Consider the following 25,612-nt stretch of genomic DNA (forward strand, 5'->3'; position numbering starts at 1 on the left):
TCCTGGCTGTGAAACCAACTCAAGGGAGCTGGAGTGCCGCCTGAGCGTAGCCTGAGGTAGAGACTTTGTGAAGAGGTCCTCCGCATTGTCCTCCGTCGAAAAATAAAGTAGCAAGATGTCACCAGCCAAGATCTTCTCACGTACAAAGTGATACTTTAACTCTATATGCTTGGTCCGGGCATGGAAAACCGGGTTCCGAGCAATAGCTATACAACTCTGGTTATCGCACTGGATGACTGTGGGCTCCCTCTGTGGAAACCCAATCTCGCCTAGCAGCCTCCGCAGCCATACAACCTCACAAGCAGCACCACAAGCAGCCCGATACTATGCCTTTGTCGAAGAAAGGGCAATAATTGGCTGCCTCTTGCTGCTCCAAGAAACTGCTCTTGAGCCGAGGGTAAAACTGTATCCTGAAGTAGATCTCCTCGTGTCTGGATCTCCTCCCCAATCTGAGTCACTCCAACCTTGGAGCTTGACTCCATTCCCTCCTGTGTAAAAGAGTCCCAGATCCTTCGTACTCTGCAGATACCGCAAGATCCGCAATCCTGCGTCCCAATGAGTCTTCAATGGCGTCTGCATAAAAGAGCTCAACAGCCCCACGGAGAAGCTCAAGTCCAATCTGGTGTTCAGCAACCAGATCAATGAACCAACCAACTTCCGGTACTGCGAGGCATCAACTGGCTCACTAGGATCTGTAACGGTTAACTTTGTGTTCGGGTCCATCGGCGAAGTAATAGGCTTGTAGTTCTCCATTCCAAAGGCCTCAAGCAACTCATGAACATACCGCTGCTGAGAGACGAAAAACCCCCTCTGGGTCTGCCAGATCTCCAATCCCAAGAAGTCGAGTAAGCCTAAGTCGGTCATCTCAAACTCCTTTGACAAGGCAGCCTTCGTCACTCCAGTGTGCTCCACATGACCGCCGGTGAGAATGAGATCATCCACATAAACGATGATGAGTGTGACCATGCCGCGTTCCCGAAAGAGATACAGGTTCGGATCTGCAACCGATCTCTGAAATCCAGTCCGAATAACGAAGAAATCAATCTTCTGATTCCAAGCCCTGGGAGCCTGTTTAAGACCATACAAGGCCTTACGTAACCTGTTAACCATCCCTTCCGATCCTGCAACAATAAAGCCGGGAGGCTGCTCAACATACACCTCCTCCTGCAGGTCACCATTAAGGAACGCAGATTTCACATCCATCTGATACACGGGCCACCTCTGAGAAGAAGCAAGGGCAAGAACGGTCTGAATCGTGGTCATCCGCGTTGTCGGTGCAAAGGTATCCTCGTAGTCGATGCCTGGCCGTTGAGCATAACCTTTAGCCACAAGCCTGGCTTTGTGTTTGTCCACCGACCCATCAGACGCGTATTTGGTCTTAAAGACCCATTTGACACCAATGACTGACCGCTTTGTCGGCCTCGGTACCAACTCCCAAGTGTTGTTCTTCTCGATGGCATCAAGGTCCACTTGCATGGCTTTCCTCCAAGTATCCTGTGAAAGGGCTTCCTTTACGGAAGTGGGCTCTTTGTCCCGCATGATACGAGGCATCAAAGCATAGTTCACCTGAAGAAGCTCCGCCGTGTTGCTTTTATCTCGGACTCGATGTGATCTTCGAGGGCCGTCCTCTGTGGTCCACTCGGAGGGTAGCTCCGTGACACCTGACTCCCGAAGGGTGTCTACTAACCACCTAGGCACTCGAACAGATCGCGGAGCCTCCTGTGGTCGCGGGGGCTCAACTCCAGCTGCGGGCTCAACCTCCTGTGATGACTGAGGTGGATCAACTGGAATGAAAGACTGGGAATCATCATCAGACTCCTCTGGATCTCCAAGAAGTGGCGGCTCCTATCCCTTGGAAAGAGAGTTATACCCCACAAATACCAGCTTGCGGGACTTGGAGTCAAGCTTCCCTCTCTGCTTCTTCGGAATATGTACATATGCGTCACTCCCAAAGACACGGAAGTGTGAGACATTGGGTTTCCTGCCAAAATATGCCTCAAATGGAGTCATATGGGGTACATAAGTCGTCGAAGAGCGGTTAATGGTATGGACAGCCGTTGCCACAGCCTCACCCCAAAGTGGACGACGAAGATCACGATGCTCCAACATGGTCCTCGCCATCTCTACCACAGTTCTGTTCTTATTTTTCAACAACTCCATTCTCCGAAGGCGATCTATTGGCCAATTCCCTTTTTATGCCATGGTCTGCACAAAACCTGAAAAATACAATCGAGGAGAATTCACCTCCTTTATCAGCCCTGAGAGTCTTAACCTGATATCCAGACTCTTTCTCCACCATCACGTGCCAATCCTTGAACCGAGCAAAAGCCTGGTCCTTCTGGGAAAGAAAGTAGACCCACTGAATCTGGTACAATCATCAACGAGCAGCATGAAGTAGAGAGATCCTCCCAAGGATGGTATCTGCTGTGGTCCACACAATCAGTGTGAATCAACTCCAATGGTTTCGAAGCCGCCTGGAAGCCTGCTTCGGAAAGGATTCCCTGTGTTGCTTACCACGTATGCAAGAACTGCAGCGTCCTTGTCTATGACCAACATCTGGCAAGCCAACCACCATCTGGTCTCGGAAGGCGCACTGCAAAGCATCCACATTTAAGTGGCCAAAACGAAAGTGCCACAAATCTCCGACCTGAGAGCCTGTCAATGAGGAGAGTGCAGAGAGCTTGTAGATGCCATTCTCCACACCGCCCTCCCAAACAACTTTGCCTGTCTCACGGTCCCTTAGAGCAACTGAATGCTCCTCGAATTCCACCCGAAAGCCAGTCTTGCATACCTCATGTACTGACAGAAGATGAAAACCCAGAGCAGGGACATAAAGAACACGGGAAGCATGCTTGTCCCCCTTGCCGTCGGGAATAATCTCCATCCGGCCCTCACTATGTATCGGAATAGTGGAGTTATCGCCAATAAAGATACGACTTGACTGCCGTTTCGGATCCAGAAAGAAGTCACGGGATGGAGTCATGTGCCTGGAAGCACCACTGTTGAGAATCCATTCCCGGGTATCCTTCGCGGTGAAGCCAACTACCTCCTCGCTCGAAGATGATGAAGCATCGGAGTCCACCATCTCTAAGTGCACAAATGCCGGAGTCTTCGCAGCTGAGGCTGAGGAATCAGCACTCTTCCCTGTCCGCTTAGGGCACTTCCTTCAGTAGTGGCCTTTCTCGCCACAATCATTACAAGATCTTTCGGTCTTTAGCTTCTCTCGTTCTGGATCAGGCTTCTTCTCAGAAGACTTCTCCGGTGAAGCCTTCCCTTTGCCCTTGTTGGAATTCCGGCCTTTCGATCGTTGGCCAATTAAGGCCTCCGAACCTCCGCCGTGAGGAGGGTTCGTGAAACGTTCCTCCTGGTCCAAGACCATTGGCACAAGCTCCTCCCAAGTAATGATGCTGAGCCTGCCACTCGTGATCAACGAGGAATAGAAAGCAGAATACTGACCAGGCAAGTGGGAAAGCAAAATGATGGCCATATGTTCAGATGATATCTCTTCCCAGCTTGTAGGACTTCCTGCTGAAGGGCCTGCAGCTTGTTAATGTGTTCCCGCATCGTCGAAGACTTTGTAGGGTTCATAACCTGCATTTGCACTTCCAAGGAGATCCGTTTCATGGGTGACACCCTGTTATACAAAGAAGCCAAGTGCTCCCATATGCCTCTCGCCAGCGTCATGTGCTTCACATGATTGATCACTTGTGGTGTGCAATTGAGGAAAATAAACGATCGGACCCTGGCGTTGATACGATCCCACATGTGTGCCTGTGCCTCTCGGTCCTTCCTCGTTGATAATAACTCCCCTTCCTCAGCTTCTGGCCGTGGCACCCCGATGATAATAAAATCAGCAAGGTCATATGACTCCAGATTCGACTCCATCATGACCTTTCAGATGCCGTAATTGGACCCGTCCAACTGACGATCCACTGGGAACGTGGGGAGAGTCGGAATCTTCACGTGCTTCTCAGCCATCTCTAGTAAATCTGCCATCGCGGAGAGTAACCTGAAAGGGTGGGTGGGTGGGAAAAAAAATCTGTAAACCTGCAAGTGGCTGTCCAGCACCTTGGCCCGCCTTCCTCTTGCACCTTTTCTTCCCGATCCGCCCAAAACAGTCCACCAATCAGTAGCCTGACGCTCCCCCTCTTGCTCAGAAAAACGCCCAAGATTCGTCTAGAGCCTATGGCTCTGATACCATGTCAGAATATGCAGCGGAAATGATAACCAAACTTGGGTAGACAAGAGCAAGTAGACTGCAGAAAATAGACAGCACAAGAAACACAGAGAGAGAGGTGTGTAAACTCTTCTCTATACACAAGATCCCGAGAAAACTGAATGAGGAAGTGGTGGGGGAAAAGGGGCTATATATACAACCCAGAGAGGGCAGTCAGCCAGCAGATAAAGTGCCCACGACTGCTAGAAAAAGTCCCACGACTGCATAAATGCAGTCGGCCAGCAGATGAATGCCCATGACTGATGAAATCCAGTCGGCCAGCAGCCTAGTAGCCCATGACTGATGAACATCCAGTCGGCAAGCACTGGAGTGCTCCTGGCATCCTCTGGCAACCCTCCCACCACTAGGAAAAATGGGAAAAAATACGGAAAAATACTGGGAGTGTGGAAAAATGATAAAACACCTTATAGAGGGCGGGCAATGATCACTCGCCATGCCACCTTGGCCTTGGGTGCCCTTCCATCACTTCCGGCCCATAAGAAGTTCCGGATCAATTGCTGTACTTGGCCAATGCATGCCCGAGAAAGGGCTCAACACGAAGTGATGTGCCACATGGTGGCTACAAGTACCTGGTTCACCACCACCACTCTGCCTACTAGGGAGAGCCTCATCGAGCTCCAATATAAAAGCTTCTTCCGAATACTCAGAAGAAGCGGAGCGACCTGATGCTCGGGAGAGAGATCAATGCCAACCTGGCAACCGAGATAGCGAAGTGGAGTGCCCCTTGGGATCCACTGGAAGCCTCAATTGTTCGCCAAGTCAGGGCGGGTGCTGAACCTACCCAAAAACCACATGACTTGTGCGAGTTGATCTGCGCTCCTGATGTGCGGCAAAAAATCTCAATCGCCTCCGTGAATCTCTGGAGATTCCCAACATCTCTTGAAAGGAAGGCTGTGTCATGTGCGAACTTTGAATCAAGCAACTCCTCCTACGTACGGAGGGGAAGACGCAATCCTTGGAGCTCGGTCTCCTGGGTAGAGAGAAAACTTCTCATGGCCTTGGCGACGAAAAGGAAGAGGTAAGGTGCCAATGGACAACTCTACTCAGCCTCGCATAGCCAGGTCCTCATTTAGGGAGCCTTCCCCTTTCCCGCTCGGCTCGGCATGGACCTTAAACCCCATGAATCCACTCCATGGGGAATCTCATCGTGCCCTCCAAAAAGCTCCAATCCACCCTATCATATGCTTTCTCGAAATCTAGGAGAAGCACAATGAGGTCCTGTTGCCGCATCTTGGCCGAAGCTGTCGCTTCCCAGAAGGTTAATATGTTGGCCAGGATGCTCCTAGCCTGAACAAAGCTAGTCTAAGTGTCATGGATCAAGTATGGGAGAAAAGGTTGAAGTCTCTAGCCGATGGCCTTGGCCAATATCTCATAGGCTGTCCCAAGGAGAGTGATGGGTCTCCACTGCCGGATCTCCAATCTGTCCCCACCCTCCTTAGGAATCAAGTGAATCAAGCCCTCTGAGAGCCTTTCTGGCATGGCACCTGTAATCATAATCTCATTGAAGGCGAAGGCCACCTTCAATGAGGTCCCAATGGTGAAGAAAGGAGGAGACTAGAACCCCTCCGCCCTTGGGCATTTGCCCTTGGGAAGTGCCGTCAATGCCTCTGCCAACTCCTCAGCAGTAAATGGTGTCAATAAAAATGACCGAAGACAAGGGGGAACCACTTACCTCGTATGCCTCCAGATCCTCTCTCGCTTGTGTCCATCATCTGTGAAGATGCTGGGGCACCAGTGAGGAGGGATCGAAAATAGTATGTGGCGATGGCTCTCACCCAGGGGGGATCTGAAACAATAGCTCCATCCTGGCCACGCAACCTGCGAATACCATTTCTCCTCCTGTGGGGTCCAGCTATCTCAAAGAAATTCCTTGTGACTCTGTCGCCTACTTGTGTCGAGAAAGGGGCCCTAGTATGATACCTGTACTCCACCCTCCTCTCCTCTATGAATCTAATCTCCGTGCGAGCGGCGGCGAGCTGACTCTTGATCCAGTGGCTATCCGGGGCCTCTCCTGAAGCCACTGTAAAGAGGCTAGACTCCTCCTCAAACTCCTCTTTTGCTCCTGGAGACCCTCTAATCTACTCTGGGCTGCCTCCTGCAAGAAACTGCTGATCTCCCCTAAGCCCTCATCCAATGTGCATGCAGCAGAGTTTCAAAGGAAATCCAGTCTTGCCCATATCTGCTCTATCCCGCTGCATATCTCTGGGTCTTGAATGAGGCTGTCCAGAATCCTCGAGCTCACATGCCTGTCATGCCTCCAGGGGTCCTCTAAGGCCAAAATAACCGGGGCGTAATCAGAAAAGAAAGTACCTTCCAAAATACTAGTCATACCGCCTCGGCTGCAAGCCCACTCTTCAACATAAAACCTGTCAAATCTAGAGAGGTTGGGGCCGGTGCCCCTCCTATCTGATCTCGAGAAGCAAAGGCTCCCAGGGCTACGCCCAAACTCTGGAAGATGCCAAGGGTCCTGTCCCCTAACTGCAAGAATCATCTCCTCTAAGGTTGAGTACTCTGCTCCTGAAACTGTGGCCGTGCCACCTCCAAGCCTATCCTCTGTTGCCTCAATCATGTCAAAGTCACTGCCCAAGCAACAAAAGTCAGCCTGAGGGAGGGCTTGTCGTACTGAGCCCAGAAGAGGGCTCTACCTGCAGCAGCGTTCGGAGCATAGATGCTAAGGAAGCCAACGCTATCCTCTCCAATAGTAATGGTAATCCACTGTACTTGCTTTGAGACAATGACTCATGAGCTAGTCACTGCCGGCAAAATAGGTGCTCACTGACAGAAATACACACCTCTCCTTGCGTCCCTCAGGGGCCGGAGGATGGGGACCAGACCAAGCCTGTCCTCTGCTGCCTCAATCATGTTAAAGTCACTGCCCAAGCACCAAAAGTCAGCCTGAGGGAGGGCCTGCCGTACTAAGCTCCAGAAGAGGGCTCTACTTGCAGCAGCGTTCGGAGCATAGATGTTGAGGAAGCCAACGCTATCCTCTCCAATAGAAATGGTAATCCACTATGCTCGCCCTGGGACAATAACTCCTGAGCGAGTCACTGTCGGCAACAACTGCTCACTGATAGAAATACACACCCCTCCCTACGTCCCTCAGGGGCCAGAGGATGGAGACCAGAAAGTATGACTCCTGCCTGGAAGAATCTTCCCGCATCTGCGGGTGCACCCCTTTGAGAGATGATGCTCATGGAGGAAAAGAATGTCTATGGGTCCCCCCACTATGGCCCTTTGAAGCTCGCCTCGTAGGTCGCCTCATCTCAGAAAGCACTGAGGCATCCCTAAACCCTGAATGTTCCATGAAACAATCCGCATATCAATCTCGGTGTGATGCGGCACTAGCGGAACTGCCCTCCACTCGAAGGAGTCTTGGGCGAGGGTTTAGACGGGGAATAATCACAATCCGTGGGGGGGGCGAAGGCGTGCCAGGCATGCAGTAATCTTGTCCTCCATGTGATGCCACTCTGTATGAACACGCGCATATGCATGCTTTGGACTCCATCGATCACAGTAAAGGTATCTGTAAGAGGGGGGAAGAGGTACCGTAGCAGAGGTATGCATGAAAACGAAGAGCAGCACCTCCAGACTGGAGACTGCCATCTCTTCGTCTTGGCCTTGATGGGCTGAGCCTCCAAGTTCCATCCTAGCCAGAGGCCAAACATGGGTGAGGATGCGGGGATCGTGGAGATGGTGGGAGAGCTCAATTGCCTGACCCTGAATGGCCGTTGCCACTAACTTAGGATCCCACTGTCCTGGGGGCTACACTAAAGGGGAAAGAGAAGTCATCGTGCCATTATTTGGCGTAGAGGGCATGGAGTGGTGAAAAACCACACATACTCGAACAAGGGCTACTGTCTCCTCAAAAATGTCAGTCCCTTCCGTCGGCAGACACTGGAAGAAACTGTAGTCCACAGACTATCCTAGGATCATGGGGCCCCACCTGGAGACTCTGGCGGGAGAGTGCTTACCGGGGAGGCAGCGATGGTCATCTCTACTCGATCGGAGAATTGGTGAATCAAGCGACGGACTGATTGCGCCGGTTGCCTCCGCACCGGGTTAGGGGCTGTTGGGGGGCAACCTAAGTGCTCTGGAGAGGCAGGCGGGGGAGGGAGGGGGGGCTTGGATGATAAAGGAGGGGCGGAGTGTGCTGCGGCGGGTAAAGTCAGTGATGAGACTCAGGGAGGAGGAGGGGGAGGCAGCGGCGAGAGAGGGTGGAGTGGCAGAGAGGCCGGGGAGGGGTGTTGCTGAGGGGGATCCATCGGAGAGGAAAGCTTGGGGGAGGGGCCCGCCGGGGGCTGAGAGAGGCTGGCTTGCCTCTTAGAACACTGAGGGTCGGGGGGGGGTCTAGACGAGGGATCGGCTGCCATACTAGTGGGGCCGGAGGGGCCCGCTCCAGGACTGAAGAGGGGGCGTCACCAACGAGAAAGTGCTGGGATAAATGCTCGTAACGGGTCTCTGACAGAATCGAATCCTCTTGAGATCTACTAGCTTGGCGCGCTTTGCGGTGGCGCTCGGCTCTGGTGGTCGTCTGGCGGCCGGGGTGCGGTCCTACCGTCCGCCACTCAATGTCCGTTGGGTCACCCAGAGTCGGGGCCTGGTCCTCTGCTGCCTGAGGGCATGTCCCTCTCTCTATCCCCTGGTGAGGGTTAGCACAAGAACTGGGGGGAGAAATCACTGGAGGCGGTCTCCTACATTGCCGTTGAGGGCAAGCTCTAGCTAAGTGACCCATCTGTCTACAAATGAACCATTGGCTTGGGAGGCCATAATACTTGTCAAATCCCCGTAGGATCTCCTCGTAGAATGCTCCTGGTACAAGACTCGAAACCTGCAAACAAACCAAACAAACATGACGGGGGTGCAGGTCTGACTCACCTCCCAACCTTGACAGCCGTGGGCAAGCCCACAAGTCTTGGCTGTCCCCACCGAGCCACGAGCTCAGCCAACTAGATGGACGTACCGACCAGTCTCTACCTCGTGACGTCCCATACCGCCACGAAGCTATCCTTGCGCGCCTCGAGATTGCTGCCGGCCTCAGCTGCATAAAGCAGGTGCACGTCTGCGCACTAGATCCAGGCTCCTGACCATAGAGCTCTCACAAAGACATGCGAGACTCTATATGACTAATGACTAACCTTGGCCACCCTTTTATAGGCTCTTGGCCGGTCATCGGGCATCCACACTTGGGTGCCCGCCCATCCATACTTGGGTGCTAGCCCGTTAGTCTATCCCTAACTCAGCTCGTCAATCAGCCTGCCTAACTCCAAGCTTCCCCAACCTCGAAGCTAGTCTTGTGTGCATGTAGCACACGGTAGACACACACTGTGCACATGACAATACTCCACATGCTGTTGTATGGGGTTTCCACGGAGGCTAGGAATAGAAATACAATCCGGTATTGACTCCGGCGACGAGGAGACACAGATACGGAGGGATGGAATCCCAATTGCCCTCGCGAGGGCCGAGGCAGCGCGTGGGGGTGGGGACTCCATCACTCTCTCGATGGCATTACCAATCACCGGGAGAAGAGGAAGGTACTCCTTCCTAAGGCATGGGAAGCCGGAAACGCCAGCCAATGGGTCAGACACTGGATCATCGAACCCGTGCTGCCATCGTGCAAAGAAGGCCTGCGCCATATGTAGTGCAAGGGGACTTAGTTGCATGACTCGGTCTCACGCCGATGGCGAGTCAAACTCCACCTGGTAGTATGCGCGCCCCAAAAGGTGAATATCAGTGATCTTTGCAGGTTCACCGATGAGGCTGGCTTGTAAGAGATCCTTGAGCTGTCCGCACGCAGGGTGGCTACCAACAATTTTGCAGACCAAGGTGGAGGTGTTGAGTGAGGCAACAATTGTGGCAAGAACCTGTAGATCCGTTTCGGAGAAGGAAATGCAAGCAATGGCGGCTTCGGTCGGGGATGACGGAGCGGCTATCATGGATTCCTCTTGAAGGTGAAGACTAGAATAAACCGAAGCTTGCTGAGTAAAATTGAAAACCCCAGAAGCCAGGAAACGGCAAACTGCACTGGAGACATAAGATTTTAGCAAATCAAGCGCTATTGAATTTGCAATTTCACTTTGCCCATCTATCTGTGGATGATATGCCAAAGAGAAATTTACCTTGGTTCCCATATTATCTATATATGCCTAGATGAATCCAGGAACATGCCCAAATTCACCTTTTAGGAACGATAGTGCGCGCCAAAAGAGACTAGTGGTGGGAGGATGATGGTCCCCCACGATTATCTTTGGCATGCCATGATGCTTGAAGATTTGGGACCAAAATATCTTGGCCACATGCTCTGGCTTGATATTCTTCCATACTAGAATGAAATGTACCTATTTATTGAACTTGTCCTCAATAGTCCAAATTGCATCATTTCCTTGTTGTGTTTTGGAAGATCCATGATAAAATCCATGGCGATACTTTCCCAAGGCTGATTTGGAATCAGCAACGGTGAAGCAACCCTGGAGTCTTATGCGTGTCAAATTTGACCTTCTGGCAAACCAAACATTGGCGTACATAATCATCAATCTCGTTACACATCCGAGGCCAAAAGTAATACTTCTCCAAAGCCTGCATAGTGGCAAGAATTCTTCTATGTCTTGCATAAGGTGGTATATGGCATTCCTCCAACACCTTTTGCCTTAAGTTTTTATGCACACAAAGGCGGTTGTGCATCATCAAATACCCATCACATATGGAATAATTCGGGGCTGAATTAGCTTGCTGTAAATCAGCCCATATATGCTAAAAATCATCATCTGTGTGATAGGCATCACGCATATCTGAGAGATCTTAATGATAGGCCATGGTAATGGCATGAACTTGAGGCCTTCGGGAAAGCACATCAGCCACTACATTCTTCTTTTGGGAATATGCAAAATCTGAAAATGAAACATAGAGAGGAAATTTGCCCATCTCATATGCTTTTCAGATAACTTCGTTTGTGTAAGAAAGTACCAAAGACTTTGATGATCCGTCTTAATGGTAAATTCAGCTCCCAACAAATAATGCTTCCACATTGTGAGAGCATGAATCACTGCTAGAAGCTCTTTCTCATAAACCTACAAATGGAGTTCCACGTGTTGCCACTAGCGGCTTTTGTATGCTACCGCATGTCCTTGGTTTAATACTAAACCAATACAATCTCCACATGCATCACATTCAACAAAGAACGGTTTACGCAAATTTGGCACCATCAAAACCAGTCTAGTGTGATGTCTTGCTTTAAACCATGAAAAGCCTTCTTTTGTACATCACCCCACTTAAATACAGCCTTTTTCTTGGTGAGATCATGTAATAGCGAAGCAATTTCAGCAAAGTGCTTAATAAATGGATGGTAATACAATACATACCCTTTTCTTTGATACAATGTGACCAAGATAGTGGATTTCTGATAGAAAGAATTCACTCTTCTCACTGTTAATGTAGGGCTTGTGACTACGAAGCTCTTCGAACACTATAGCCAAGTGTTCTCGGTGTTGTTCCTCATCTTTGGCAAACACAATGATATCATCAAAGAAGGTACTAGTAAATTGTTTGTGTTTTCTGAAAATCCTGTCCATCAAGCAGTTGAACGTGGCCGGTGTATTGGTAAGTCCAAATGGCACTATCAAGAACTCATAGAGCCCAAATTACGTACGAAAAGCAGTTTATGTACATCTTACAGTGCCATTCATATTTAATGATAGCCACTCTTAAGATCAATTCGGCTAAAGCAAGTTGCACCTTCCAACTTGTCTAGAATGTCATCAATGTGCGGAATGGGAAATCTGTTCTTTATCGTCACCTTGTTAAGGGCATAATAATCGAGACATATTCTATATGTACTATCCTTCTTTTGCACCAATTACACGAACAATAAGGAGAAGAGCTGGGTTGTATTAATCCTTTCTCAAGTAAGTCATTTACTTGAGTCTTGCACCATAATCTCTTCTTGCTGACTAGCACTTGCCATGTATGGAGGCCAATTGGGCGGTGTGCTACCAGGTAACACATCAATATGGTGATCTTCGGGACGCTCACGTGGTAACTCAGCAGGCAACGCATCTCGAAAACAATCACTATAGCGATGTAGGAAATCTACTCGCTCTTGAGTTAGTTGATCAACATTCACTCTTTCATGCTTAGCACTCTCTCTTACAAAAACCAAGTAAGAGCAAGATGATTTCTCTATTACCTTATTGACCTGTACATTACCGACAATAGGTATGGTACTTCTTGGAGTACCAACATCTATAACAATCTCTCTACCTCTATGCATGAAACTGATCTTCTTTGTTTTGTACGATTTCTTTGGCTCCAATTGAGCATGCCAAGGCATTCCCAACAAAATGTTAGAGCCTGTGAGAGGAGCAACCATAAAACTCTCATGATCAAAATAGGCTTGTATGTGAATACGGAGTTTTCCAATGATTTGCGTTACATTCACTCCTTTACCCTCAAAAGCTGCATTTGCATCCATTTGAGTGCCATAATCTGATACATGCAACCCTATGGCGGCAACCATCTGCATAGAAATGAAATTGTCCGTGAGTGCATTGTCAAAAAGAAATAGTGCAGGTTGATCTTTTAACTGTCCCTGTGCTTTACATATGAGTCTCTCAGCTGAAGTATGTGCAGTGTTTCCTCATTTGGCACAGGATTTATACGAGGCTTTTTGGTGCCACTATCTGCATTCTTCAGGTTTCGTGGGCACCTAAAACACATATGATCTTTACTACCACATCCAAAACATTTTCCATCACATGCATACTAGTTGCATACAGGCTGTCTAGGGCTGGTCGGCAGTTTCTCTTGCTCTATAGCTTGGCTGTGCTGATTTACAACATAATTCTAACAGATATCAAGGGTTTTTGTGGTCGTAATCGATACAATTTTTGCTCTGGTTGGTGACCGAGGGCTTGGTTTCACTAGAAGGCAGGTGGTGGCTGCTTTGGCTCTGGTTGGTGACCGAGGGCTTGCTTTCTTTGAAGAGCAGTTGGTGATTGCTATGCCTTGGTTGGTGACTGAGGGTTTGTTTTTTGTATTGAGTAGTTGGTGATTGCTGTGCTCTGGTTGGTGACTGAGAGCTTGTATTTCTTTGTTTTTCACAAATTTGGATAAATCTAGTGTTGGCAGAGGAGTGGAACTCTCGAGCACCTGCATCCTGTACAAGAGATACTCTGTTGGTAATAAGGATAGCTCGGGGGGGGGGGGGGGGGTGCTGGCCCAACTTCAGCCCCTAGTGTTGTGTCATGTGCGAGATTATCTTATTTGGTTTCAGGATGTATATGTTTATGATGCTTGTGATAGATGTATTGATTCATGCTCATGTTGTGGTGGATGTTTAATGTATGCTATGATTTGGACCACCGGTTTTCTGTATTCACGTGCCCGCCTATGATAGTAGATAATCTCAAAAAAAAAAAGCCTTGTAAATTGCCCCACATGATTGTGAGAAGCACGAGCAAGAAAGAAAGAAAGTTGTATTAAGGTCTTGAAAAGGCCAAAATGACCTATGGGACGAAAAGGTTACATCATGTCCATGAGGTACATCATCCTGGGTACAAAATAGTAATAAAGAAAGATAACAAAAATCTAGAGCTATAAAATCTGATCTAGGTACATGAGTAGAGAGCTCTCATATCACCCTAATACATCCCTCATGGGCCGCTGTGACATGGTGCTCAAGGTCGTAAAACTGAGTCGGTGCGAGGTGGTCCTGCCATGATGGGAGATGATGGCCTAGATCCTCTTGTGGTGGCGTGGCCGTGGGCGAGGGCCATGGGGTTTGGGGCATCGAGCTTTGCATAACTCATTGGCTCTGTCGAGTGTCACACCTCTAGTCGAGCTCCTGCGCTAGAGGTGGTTCGGGTATGGTGGGTGGATTGGCCCTTGGAGTGTTGGTATGGAAGAAGTCAGTGAGAGCTCTCTGTGCTGGTCCTCGATTAAGTACAACTGATCTAGATCGCACTAAGGACTCCTTGTGTCTGCGGAGCTCTAGAAGAAAAAGTCCCAGGCATCTCTGATCCGGGAAGTCCATGATCTTGGAAAGTGGTCCGAACCCAGCTCGGAAGAGGCAGTGGAACCTCCCACGAATCTCATAGTATACAGGGCATCGGCATATGTAATGATCCTCTGTCTCGGGCTTTGTGTGACAGAGTTGGCATATCCTGTCCTTTGGTGCGGCCGCCTAGGCCCATATCTGGTAGTCTCCACTCTTAGCTGGTGGGATGAGGTGCAGATCTGGCCGATCGCATATCTTACCCCAAAAGATTGGTGTGTGTCCATGTAGCGTGGGCGGATGATGAAAACATCCTCTGTCAGGCATAGGAGGTGATCTCTGTAGAAGGCCATCTTCGTCCCTAGTGGACGACTAGGTGAACTCCATGTCCTCTTGAGTATCCAGTTTGACAATGTCCTTCCTGATAACCCTGTTCCGCTTTGTGCAGCTGAGAGCAAATGACGGAGCCTCTATGCTGTACTGGAACGGGGGGAGTGCCTCCATCTGCATACCGTGCATGCCAAACCAAGTGCCTACCTGTGCATACCAGCATTCTGTATCTCCCTACAAGAGAAAATGTACGAAGCTGTGGCAACGAGTACTACCTGATTCACAACCACCACCCTGTGGATGCCAAGCCAAGTTTCAAATGCAGTAGTTTTTGTGAATGTGATCCAGTGTGGGTGCAAACTGTTATTGAGGAGTGATGTCCACATTTGCCTCGCAACTCAAGTATTGGTAGTTCCCATAGGTCTTCACCGTCTGAAATCCAAAATCCAATGAATTTATCCCAGTTGATGACAGCACTTGCAGCAGGATGAGATGTCCAAGGCAGCCGGAAAACGTATACATTCCTTGGTTTCCAGGAAGGCTGCAGTGTCATCTGCAGACTTGATGTCAGCAAGTTCCTGTTCACTCTTGGTAGGACGATAAAAACTAGTAATAACGACATCAGTCGCTCTCAAGAAGTAGCTCATGGCCTTTGCCACAAATATGTAGAGAAGTGGGGCAAAGTAAGCAAAGGTAAGCATTTGTGCTGTACGAAGCTAGGCATATGATAATAATGTCTGCTTTCAATCAACCCTGTTTTAAACAATTCAGTAAAGACATTTTAAACTCTTTAAATGGAGAACATGTAAAAGTTTTCCTTCTGAAAGGCAGATTCATGGCTTGTATGAAGTGTTAGTTAGTCATTTGTTTGAAGAGGTTGTCAGTGGTCGTAGTAATTTTTTTTTGGAGTTGATCTGAACTCGGGCAACTGCCTAGAGTTTCGAAGTTCTTATCAGCTGGTGGTTGTAATTTTCAAGAGAACCATTTTCTAATGAGTGAGGAGCGCAATTCAAGCTTCTTTGTGACTCTACAGGCTGAGGGAATTTTAAAGTTTAGTCATAACGATGCCGTGCAATGCCTTGCATACAATCCTGTCACTCAGCAGGTGAAATTTGTTCTTTGTGAGCCACAACTTTACAATAGAGGTTTCTCAGCATCCAGATTATATTGCAAGCATGAAGTTTGGGAAATCAATCCTTTAATACCAGCTTCATTATTTTTTCCACCGGCATATAGCTGGTGAGTGGAACTGCCAGTGATTTTGGAATATGGTCTCCAGAGCAAAAGTCCATTTCAAAGCGTAAAGCTTCTTCAAAGGTGGGCTGTTGATTGTGGTTGTTTTTGCAAAAATTGAGAAATCTTTTCATTATGCTTAGAACAAAGGTTTGATATGCAGGTGCTGTCAGTTGCTTGGAGTGGTGATGGACAATATTTAGCTTTGGGCATGTACCATGGACAAATTTCCATATGTGATAAAAGTGGCATTGAGCAAGTGAGTTTTATTGCATAGCAGGAATGAAATTTATTGAAATCAAAACTCCCATAGATAGATGTGGAACATTTCCACCACATATATTGTTTGTGCTTTTAAGCTAAGGAATTTTGGAGGTTTGGTTATCTCGAGGGTACCCCCTAGCCACAAGGGTGTAAGTGCCTAAGAAAGTTTATAAATATCGATCGTGATTCCATGTCATGTTGTGTGATGTGTATGATGGTACAAAATATCTTGGACTTTATATAGCATGTTCCAGTGTCACATGCACCCATGCACCGAAGTGCAGTGTGACACGCTAGCTCAGCATCGATGCTATACTTTATACAGAAAATAGTACCTTTTTAGGAATATTTCGCTATGAGCCCATTGTGAGCCCCAACCCGGGACATGTTAGGCACGAGCTACGTAGGTCAGTCTCCCAGCCTTAGGTGTTAGGGTTAGTCCCTTGACCCACTTGGAGAACAAGCATTTAGGTCATCTGAGGTTAGGGCATGAGAAGTTGGTACTTTAGGTGCATACACAAAGCATATGAAAGCATGTAGAATTATAGGTACATGAGTCTTTACACATGTTCTGCACTTTTCTATTGCTGAACTAGATGAAGAATGAGATGATTTATGCAAGGGAATGTGGGGCTGCTTATATATGAGACTAGGCTACTGGCCGGTGGATGCATATTGCTGTCGGCGTGTATTAAATGCCCATGACTGATGAAAATAAGCATTTGATGCTTGTGCATATTTACATGTGTGGTGATTTGCTGACATGGCATATCCTGATGCTGGCCGACTGGTATATCCTGCTGCAAATGACTGTTTACAGCCCCTAAGGCTGGCCGGTCAAGAGCTACGGGCTGCCTATGATGTATAGCATCACATATAAGGCATGTAACATGCCTTATGGCTGACCAATGGAGAGTCTTTTGCATGCATAATTCTCAGCCAAGAACCTAGTGCTTCAGTCCCAAGGCAGCCCAAAGCTTTGCTTCAGCATCCCGCCTTCACTAGTGCATCTCCCTTAGCAGATCAGGGTGTGCATAAGGCTATTTGATGTGGCGTCAAAGTTGTCTTCAACCTTGTTGATGGAGCAACAGATGTCCGGTCTACAGCATCATTGCATTTGGCAGTCTCCATCAGTCATACTCAATAAGTTCTCTACATTGTAACAGTAGAGATTTCAAAGTAATGAAGCAAATATTCTTGCTTGCGGGAGGGGGTCCTTAAGTGGGTGAAACCGGCCTTCAGAAATCTGACGGGCAGTGGAACAAACACTCGCACACAAAACACTTCATCACCCATGGGAACCTGGAAAAGGGAAACAAACAGGGCGAGCTAGAGTGCTCTTGCAAATATTACAAGGACACCGATTGGCCCCAAAACGCAGTGGCGCCCCTTGTGGTATTTCTTTACTTGAACAAATTTTGAGTACAAAGTACAACTTGTCGAATCCTCTACCATTAGGATTCCTTTTAGCTTTTCACCTAGGACTTCCAAATAAGAACTCTCGTTATCACAACAAAGCATTCCATAGAGAAGGCACACCTGTACGACACCTCCCTGCTTGAAAAGGTCTTCTCCATCTCTATCATAGATCCCACAACCTTTCCCAAACAGCAGTAGGGCTGTACCAAACCTCATGTCCTTCCTATAGTCACAGCTTGCATGTAACCTCCAGAAAACTAGAACCTGTCCACATGAATCCAGAGACATGCTCTCCATATGAAACCAAAGACCTGTATCCGATAAACCGTAGACCTGTATCCCATAACCATAGGCCTGTATCCTCGTTACCAAAGTCCTGTTTCTTCTCGAAAGACCAATGTCCTGTTTCCATGACAGATAAATCCACATATGCACCATCCAATCACGGTGCCAAAAACCTAGAGAGAGAGATAGAGGACGTGTCAAGCAATCCTTGAAAACACATAGGTCCAAGTCGAAGAGCAACACACATCTCTTCCAAGAACATCATCCTGTGCATATATAGCTTGATCCTCTGCATCCTAATCTCGTAAACAAAACCTGCTTGCGAAGAGAGAAAGAAAGAAAGAAAGAAAGATATATTAACGTCTGCAAAAGGCCAAAATTGGCCTATGAGACAAACAAGTAGTACAATGATGTTCCTCCAGTCATCAAGAGGAAAATGTGGAGTGAGAATAAAATGTACAAGTATGACAACACAACCATAAGGGACTCAATAGTGGTGTACAAACAAGAGGGTGTGGATGGAGTACTAGGGCTACTAATGCATCTCTATATGCTGAAGGGGTGATACAAGTATGATATGTTATCTACTCCTAACTCCATCCAGTCCCATAGTCTGGGTACAATATGTCATACATCCGATTTGAGGATGCCGTAAATGTCTGGAACATGCGTCCTGGATCAGAGCGAAAATGTGCCAAGCTGCTCCTGGACCTCCTGTTGGTGTCGACACCGGATGGCCGCGATCTCTCTGTGGTGTAGCCGCCCTCCCAGTCTCGATCTCTAGTTGGTGTGATGAGACCCTTAGTCGCCCAATGGCTACTCTGGCTCCATGTGATAAGTGGACCTCCAAGTATCGTGGTCGCTGGATGAAGCCGTCTATGGAGGTGCTCAAGAAGTGGTCTCTGTAGTAGAGCATCTTCGTCGGGACTGGCTGACTGGGAGATAGCCAAGTCTCCTGTATGTGGCCCTGCCAAATGTCATGTCTCATGACTTTGTTCCTCTCTGTCTGAGAGAGGCGTTTGTGTGGTGCAGCTAGGTTATACTGTAAGGGTGGTAATCTGTCAATATCAATCCTGTGTGATGATATCCACTGTACCACCTGGGAGTACCATGACTAGGTATGTCCCTCCTCATCAAGCTGTCTGGATGCCTCAAAAGCAGCCCGAGATACCCGATTTGAAACTAGGATAGATTCCTCTTCCAAGAGGAGAGTACACAGATCATCAAACTTGAGGGAACGTGCTGTGATCTGAACTCGCAAAGCTCGGGAAACCATGTCATAATCTGCAGGAAGCGTGATGAGGAGGAGAGCAGCTAATTGAGAAGAGGTCACGGCAGTACCCATTGCCACTAATTGGTCATGGATTACCTTAACCTTCATCACAAATGACTGCATGGAAGTCCCTGCTGTAAACTCCAGGGAGAAGAGCTGACCCAATACGTTGATAGTCCGCATTGTAGAGTCCTGTGCATATAGATCTGTCAGCTTTCTCCAAACAGAGGCAGCACAATCCAATGTTTGCACGGTGGGGGAGACCTCTGGTGAGATGGCTCGTACAAGTGCAGAGATTCTCCCAAGCTGAAAGTTCTGCGAGAAAGGCATCCTCCTGGTCCTGAGTCCACTTCCTAGAGCTGGTAGGACGTTCGGGCTTTCGTTCGTGGCCCTGAACAATCTCCCAGAGTCCCTCGTGTGTGAACCAGACCTTCATCTATAGCTTCCAGTGATCATAGTTTGAACCACTGAGCTTGTCCTCCTTGTTCGTGCAGGGGGGGGACGCATGTCTACCTCAAACAAGCTATGTCTCAAACAACCTCAGTAGCTAAGCAATCCACGTGCTCTCTCAAGCACCTTTCCACAGGATCCAACTAGGAACTAGTAGCCCCCTCTGAAGATGCAGGCTGGACAACAGCAAAAGAAACCCAAAAAAAACACACCACCGGGAACCTCCTACCGGAAGAGGGAGGGGATCTTGGAGGGAGAAGAGCTGATGTGCCACTTGTCTGATGCACTTACTGAATCTGCAGCTAGACCTCCTCCACTTGCCTTTGTAGAAGAAAACGCAGCCTAGGGGCTGGCCGACAGCAGTTGGAGAGGTTGTAGAGCAAAAAACGCAGCTAAGAAAGGAGAAACGCAGCCACTGTTTGAAGGATCTACAGCCTGGAGAATCTAGGAAAGCAGAAAACGGAGAGAAACAGATTGTGCAGCAGCCAGAGCCTAGGTGAATGATACCATGAAAGAGTGTGCACAAGCGGAAGCAAATAAACATGAGAGAGAAAGATTGCAAGCAAGAACTGAGCTTTATTAGCTTAAGGTTATAGAGTACAAGAGCCAGCAAATAGGGCAATGAATGATGTGATAGAATGAATAAAGGGAGCAACTCTTATATACTTGTGCATGAAGCAGTCGGCTGTAGGAAATAGGCCGACAGCATAAAAAGAAAGATGCAATATTCTAACAAAGGCTAGCTTTTGTACAAGCAAAGTTCGGTACACCTGAAGGAAACCTTGACACAGTTCATGCCAGCATCAACAAAGGCCAAGGAGGAATCACGTTGGGTTATGAAGCAGCCCAAGACTGAGAGCGTCGATGCAACGAAAAGAGAGCTTCTAAGACAAAAGTTCTCGGGAGACGTGATCACACAAAGAGGTGTTTCCGAGGAGGTGCCATTACCCGGATGCACATGTCAGAGCTAGAACCAAAACCAGAGCCACAGCTAGAGCCAGAAGCCAAACCACAATCAGAACCATAGATCATGCAGGTGGATCTTTCCAAATCCTATTTGGAGGAGGATGAGGTCAACTTGATAGTTCTCAAGGAGGTGGATCTCTCCAAATCCTACTTGGAGGAGGATGAGGTCGTCCAGATAGTTTTAGAGGAGCGTCTAGAAAATCTCTCTGAATCTTGTGAGGAAGAAGAGACTACATGTGATTCAAAAGATCCAGAGACCGATCGAGAGAGCTTGAAGACCAAGTCAGAGAGCTTGGAGATTGAGCTGATGGATATGAAGTGCGGTCTTCAATTGGAATGGAACGGACTCGAAGCAAATGGGTATGGATTACCCTAGTGCTCCAAGCTTAGCAGGAGGGGATGTCATGTGCATCCGTTAATCCCAATTCTCATACACATGTATATTCTCATTAGAAAATATATGGGCAGATTTTGAGCGGATTTTGCAGCCCTACAGGCTCCCGGAAGTGCCCAAGACATAGCCGAATGGTTGGGATACCTTTTGGGCATAATTTGGACACAAAATATGACTTTTTGGACAATGTTTTGTGGAAAAAATAGGCAAAACCGACTTGATTACGAATTCATACCTTTTCTCTATAAATAGGACCATTAGGCATTCATTAGAATCAGCATTCAAAGATCAAGAGGATCCATTTGTCAGAGTTTGCAAGGCAGCAAGGACACAGTGGTGGATCAACAGGAGCTTCTCTTGTCGGATTGCAAGTAGAGGGCTGCATGGATCTTTTGTATGTATCATGAAGATGTGAATTAGGAAGATCATTTGCATGAAGCTGTGAATGAACAAGATCATTGTGTATATAGCCTGTTTTGGCAATATACAGTAGGTTAAATCTATGTCTCCTTCTCTTCTTTGTCTTTGCTAAACATAGGATTAGCGTTAATCTTCTTTGCTTAGCGTTAATCATGAACACACTTCTGCAACGCATGTTACATTTCAGTTGTATTACTTCTTTCTTGTACAAAACGTAAAGTAGTAATTTAGGACTCTTGTGTGTGTTGTATGTGTGATTCCGCCGCCCTCTTCTTTCTATCTCTAGAAAACCCTACACATAGGCACAAGTGTACTACCATTGGTATTAGAGCCTAGGGATCTTGCAAATTTTTTTCTTTTTTGGCACGCGTTACTTGCATTTTAAAAAAGTTTTATGTAGATTTCCTTTTAGGCCCAAAAATGTATCATAATATTTGGGGTCTGTGCGTTCAAGTCTTGGAAGAGTTAATATTTGGGTTTGCTTCATTGCACCTAGGTTAGTTGGGGTGTATTGTGCTTCCCTGTCCCACCAAACCCTTACCTCGTCTCGCAGGGCTGACATCTCTCACATGGTAGGTTCCTCTCCACAGCCCATTATTTTATCACATGGTAGCTTGAACTTTGGACTCCAGATATACTATCTAGAGAAGAACCACCACTTTATTGTGCCGGGCAACTGACCTTGCTACATGTACACTAAAAATTTGGCACGCCTAGTGGGACTCTCGAAACTTGGAGTCCACTTAGCCCACCTCTTACCTCTGTGTCCTCTGTATGCCCAATGCACGTAGTCCGGTCAGCGCATCCTCTCAATACGTTGCTAGAGTCGGAAGAGGCTCAATTATGTACCACCCAAGGATCCCCTTCCACCCCTCCCTAACAATGTGCAAGGCCGAGCCAATCCTCTTGACCCATCCAACCCTACTGGTGCGAACCAGTGGGCCGAGTGAATGTCAAGCTTCCCACCTTTAGAGGATCCACCACTGAAGATGTAGATGACCACATCCGGCTTTGTGTGCAAGAGCGGAGGCCTTGAGCGGGAGGATGCCCTCTTGGTACTCTTTCTGTCCACTCTAGAAGGCTCTGCAAACAAGTGGTTCAGTCAGTTTCCAACTGATCACTTTGTAGACTGGGCCACCCTAAAGAACGCCTTCCTCCGCACCTTCTGTCCTGGTAACTATGAGGACCGCCTTCTCTAGGAGCCAGGGAAGCTGCAACTGCTACCAGGGAGAGTGTCAAAACTTATGACATGGGCCACAATGCTAGTGGGCCCGCCTACTACCGACTTACTCTTGGACTTCATGGGCGTCAATGGGTTGCCCAACTTAGTAGCCCAAGACCACCCAACAAAAGATTCGAGTCGCCCCCCACCAAGTACCTTGTTGGAATTCCAAGAGCTAGCCTCCCAACTAGAAAATGCATGTCTCATGTTTGAGCTTGATGTGGGCGTTCTAAGGGAGGGGAGAAACAAGAGAAGAAGTGGTACCAAAGGGTTGGAGGGAGAGGGTACCGATGAAGTGGTAGACTGAGAGGTAGGGGATAGGGAAGAGAAAAGAAGTCTACAAAAGTTGGAATATTGATCTCTAGAAGCCACATCCTCCAAACGCAGAATCCTCCTCTTCAAATAGGACTAGAAGCAGCTAGACCTGCTCTAAAACTTCAGGGACTCTGTGAGGTACTTCAAGGATTCACAGGGTGAGGTTCAGATTGATCCTGATAAGGTGAGGGATATTGCTTCAGAATTTTATCGGTCTTTGTTGACTGCAGAGGTGCCCTCCCCTCAGAGAGATGTGGCACGGCAGAAAGTTTGGGAGTGCATGCCCAGGCTCATTACAAATGCTATGTGTTCTTCCCTGGATGCCCCTTTCTCGAAGGATAAATTCCTTCACGCACTGCATGCTCTTTCCAGTGGTTCATGCCCCGGGGATGATGGTCTTTCTCCCGCTTTCTTTATTCTTTTTTGGGATCATATTGGAGATGCTATCACTGTTGCCCTTTAGGAAATGTGGGTGTCGGGTATGATGCCTCCATACCTCACGGAGGGGCTGATTCACCTTATCCCCAAGAGTGGGGACAAGACTGACATCAAGCAATGGAGGCCCATCACCCTCCTTGGATCTGCATATAAAATCTTAGCTAAAGCCTTGAGTATAAGGTTGCAGCCGATTCTCCAAAGGACTATCCATGATACCCAAAATGGGTTCCTCCAAGGAAGGAGTATATTTGATAACATCTTTTCTTTCTGGGAAGCTGTCGAGTGGGCAAAGGCTAGTCAGCAGCCTCTTGCCATCCTTTTGCTTGATTTTGAAAAAGCTTATGACAGAGTGGATTGGGATTTTTTGGAGGGCACTATGGCACACAGGGGGTTTTCCCAAAACTGGATCAGAGGTGTGTCTTGCCTATACAGGGAGGCTCATAGCACTGTTTTAGCATGTGGGGGGCGTGGTGAGCGTTTTTAGATTTCCCATTCAGTGAGGTAGGGCTGTCCCCTCGCCCCTTTATTGTACCTCATCGTAGCTGAGGCTATGAGCAGGTTTCTTTGGGCTGCCCCTGGTGTTGTGGGTCTCAGGGTGCGCCTTTATGTACGGAGGAAGAGTTATTGGACTCTGAGTTAGCAGATGATACGGCATTGTTCCTTGAGGCTTCACATGCTTGTTTATGTGCTTTCCGGACAGCCTTGGAGGCCTTCTATTTGGCAGGAGGAGCAACTATTGATTGGCATAAGTTAGTTGGTTTTTGGATCAGTGATTCTCCTCTTGCAGATTGGGGTACAGATGTTGGTTTTACTTGGATTGAGAGAAGATGCTCTGCCAGATACCTTGGTTGTCAGGTGGGTGTTGACATCTCCCTTGCACAACAATTTGCTCCAGTGCTCTTAAGCATTAAAAGCAAACTTCATCACTGGAGTAGGAGGAAGCTCGACTTGGCCTCTAGAGCTTTGGTGGTCAACCAAGTTTTGCTAGCCACGACTTGGTTTATCGCTTCGTGCTGGATTTTTCATAAGGGCTGCATTGGACAGCTTCGTCGCCTTATTCGGAACTTTCTTTGGTCAGGGCTTGATGGAAATGCACACACGAGGGCTAGAGTTGCTTGGGAAACCATTATCAGGCCTAAGCAGGAAGGGGGATTGAATATCATTGACCCTAAGGTGCAATGTAAGGCTTTGCTGTGTAAGCTGGTTGTTAGGGGCTTTCTTCCAGGCTCTAAGTTGTGGAACGACTTTCTCATGCAGCAGATCATGAAGTGTGTCCCTGTTCGCGGAGGTGACTGGACTCTCAGCTCACGCTTTATTTTTTCGGATGCAGTTCACCGCTCCCCTTCATTCCCCTTGGTTGGGTCCCTTCTACGGGCCTGGGATTGCCTGAGGAGTTTTTTGGTACACATCCCCTTGCGTTCAGCGGAGGAAGTTAACCGGCAGCCCATCCTGTGGAATGATTTGATCTTAGATGTGCATGGTAGGCCTCTTGGGGCAGCTATGCATATTCGTTGGGCTGGCTGGGAGACGCTTTGCCCCATGGTGTTGGCTTGGAAGAGGTTTCAGAGCCTCACCGAGGTACATAGATTGGATCTCACGCAGCATTTGAGAGGCTCTAGTCGGAGGATGCACAGATTGACGCAGCCATTCCCAACCACTGGATTACTGGATCTTTCTTGGAAGATCGTCATCATTCTTGGTTTGGGGTTTTTTCTGGGACAAGTGTTCCTCTTCAGGTTATGGGTCTCCCCTTGCCTAGGGAGGATGATGTTAGGGAAGCATGTCTTTGTTGACCCTCCCTCCCTCCCCCCCACCCCCCCCCCCCCCCAGGGATGATCACAGAGTGTTAGCCTTTGGTTGTATGGTGGCTGCCCTATCAGACATTTGCATTGGGACCCCGGTGAGTGGGTGTGGAAGGATGCTTGTAACCCCTTGAAAGGCATGCCTTTTTTTAGTTATACGGTGCGGAATGCCAGATATCTTATCTTGGGACACATTCAGAGTGTCCCTACTCTTAGACCCCATTGAGAATCTTACGGGATTTCGATTGACATTCAGAGGGTATTTTGGTGGAGATTGTGGCATTCTTATAGGAAGCCACAGATTTTCTCCTTTATCTGGGTTTCTCTTCATGGTGGTCTGGCCACCAATTAGTGGAGGTTTGTTTTACTGGTGCTTGCCCAGCATGCCCTTGATGTGTAGGAGTTTTGGAGTCAGTTTACCATTGTTTATGGGAATGCAGGGAAGCACAGAGGGTTTGGTCTGCGATTTCACACCTCTTTGGTAGGATGAAGAGGGATGCTATCATTTCTTTTGGTTCTATGATTTGGTTTACACAGTTTGGGCCTCAGCTGAGATTCGAGGGGACTGACAGGAGC

General features: G+C 48.1%; 1 protein-coding gene across 5 annotated transcripts in view; it reads left to right on the plus strand.

Moving 5' to 3' along the window:
* LOC147635513 (uncharacterized) overlaps window positions 1-25,612 on the plus strand; it is a 142,091-nt gene that overhangs the window by 14,352 nt on the left and 102,127 nt on the right. For 4 of the 5 annotated variants that reach the window (XM_086802814.1, XM_086802817.1, XM_086802815.1 and 1 more), the window contains exons 5-7: window positions 15,589-15,660; window positions 15,792-15,872; window positions 15,952-16,047. The exons of the other annotated variant lie outside the window; for it this stretch is intronic. In XM_086802814.1, coding sequence (XP_086658940.1) covers window positions 15,589-15,660; window positions 15,792-15,872; window positions 15,952-16,047 — 249 coding nt within the window. The remainder of the gene's footprint in view (window positions 1-15,588; window positions 15,661-15,791; window positions 15,873-15,951; window positions 16,048-25,612) is intronic. 5 annotated transcript variants of the gene reach the window in all.

Source organism: Cibotium barometz, chromosome 9, assembly GCF_041138505.1.
Source record: "Cibotium barometz isolate CiBa-2024 chromosome 9, ASM4113850v1, whole genome shotgun sequence".
Classification (NCBI taxonomy): Eukaryota; Viridiplantae; Streptophyta; class Polypodiopsida; order Cyatheales; family Cibotiaceae; genus Cibotium; species Cibotium barometz.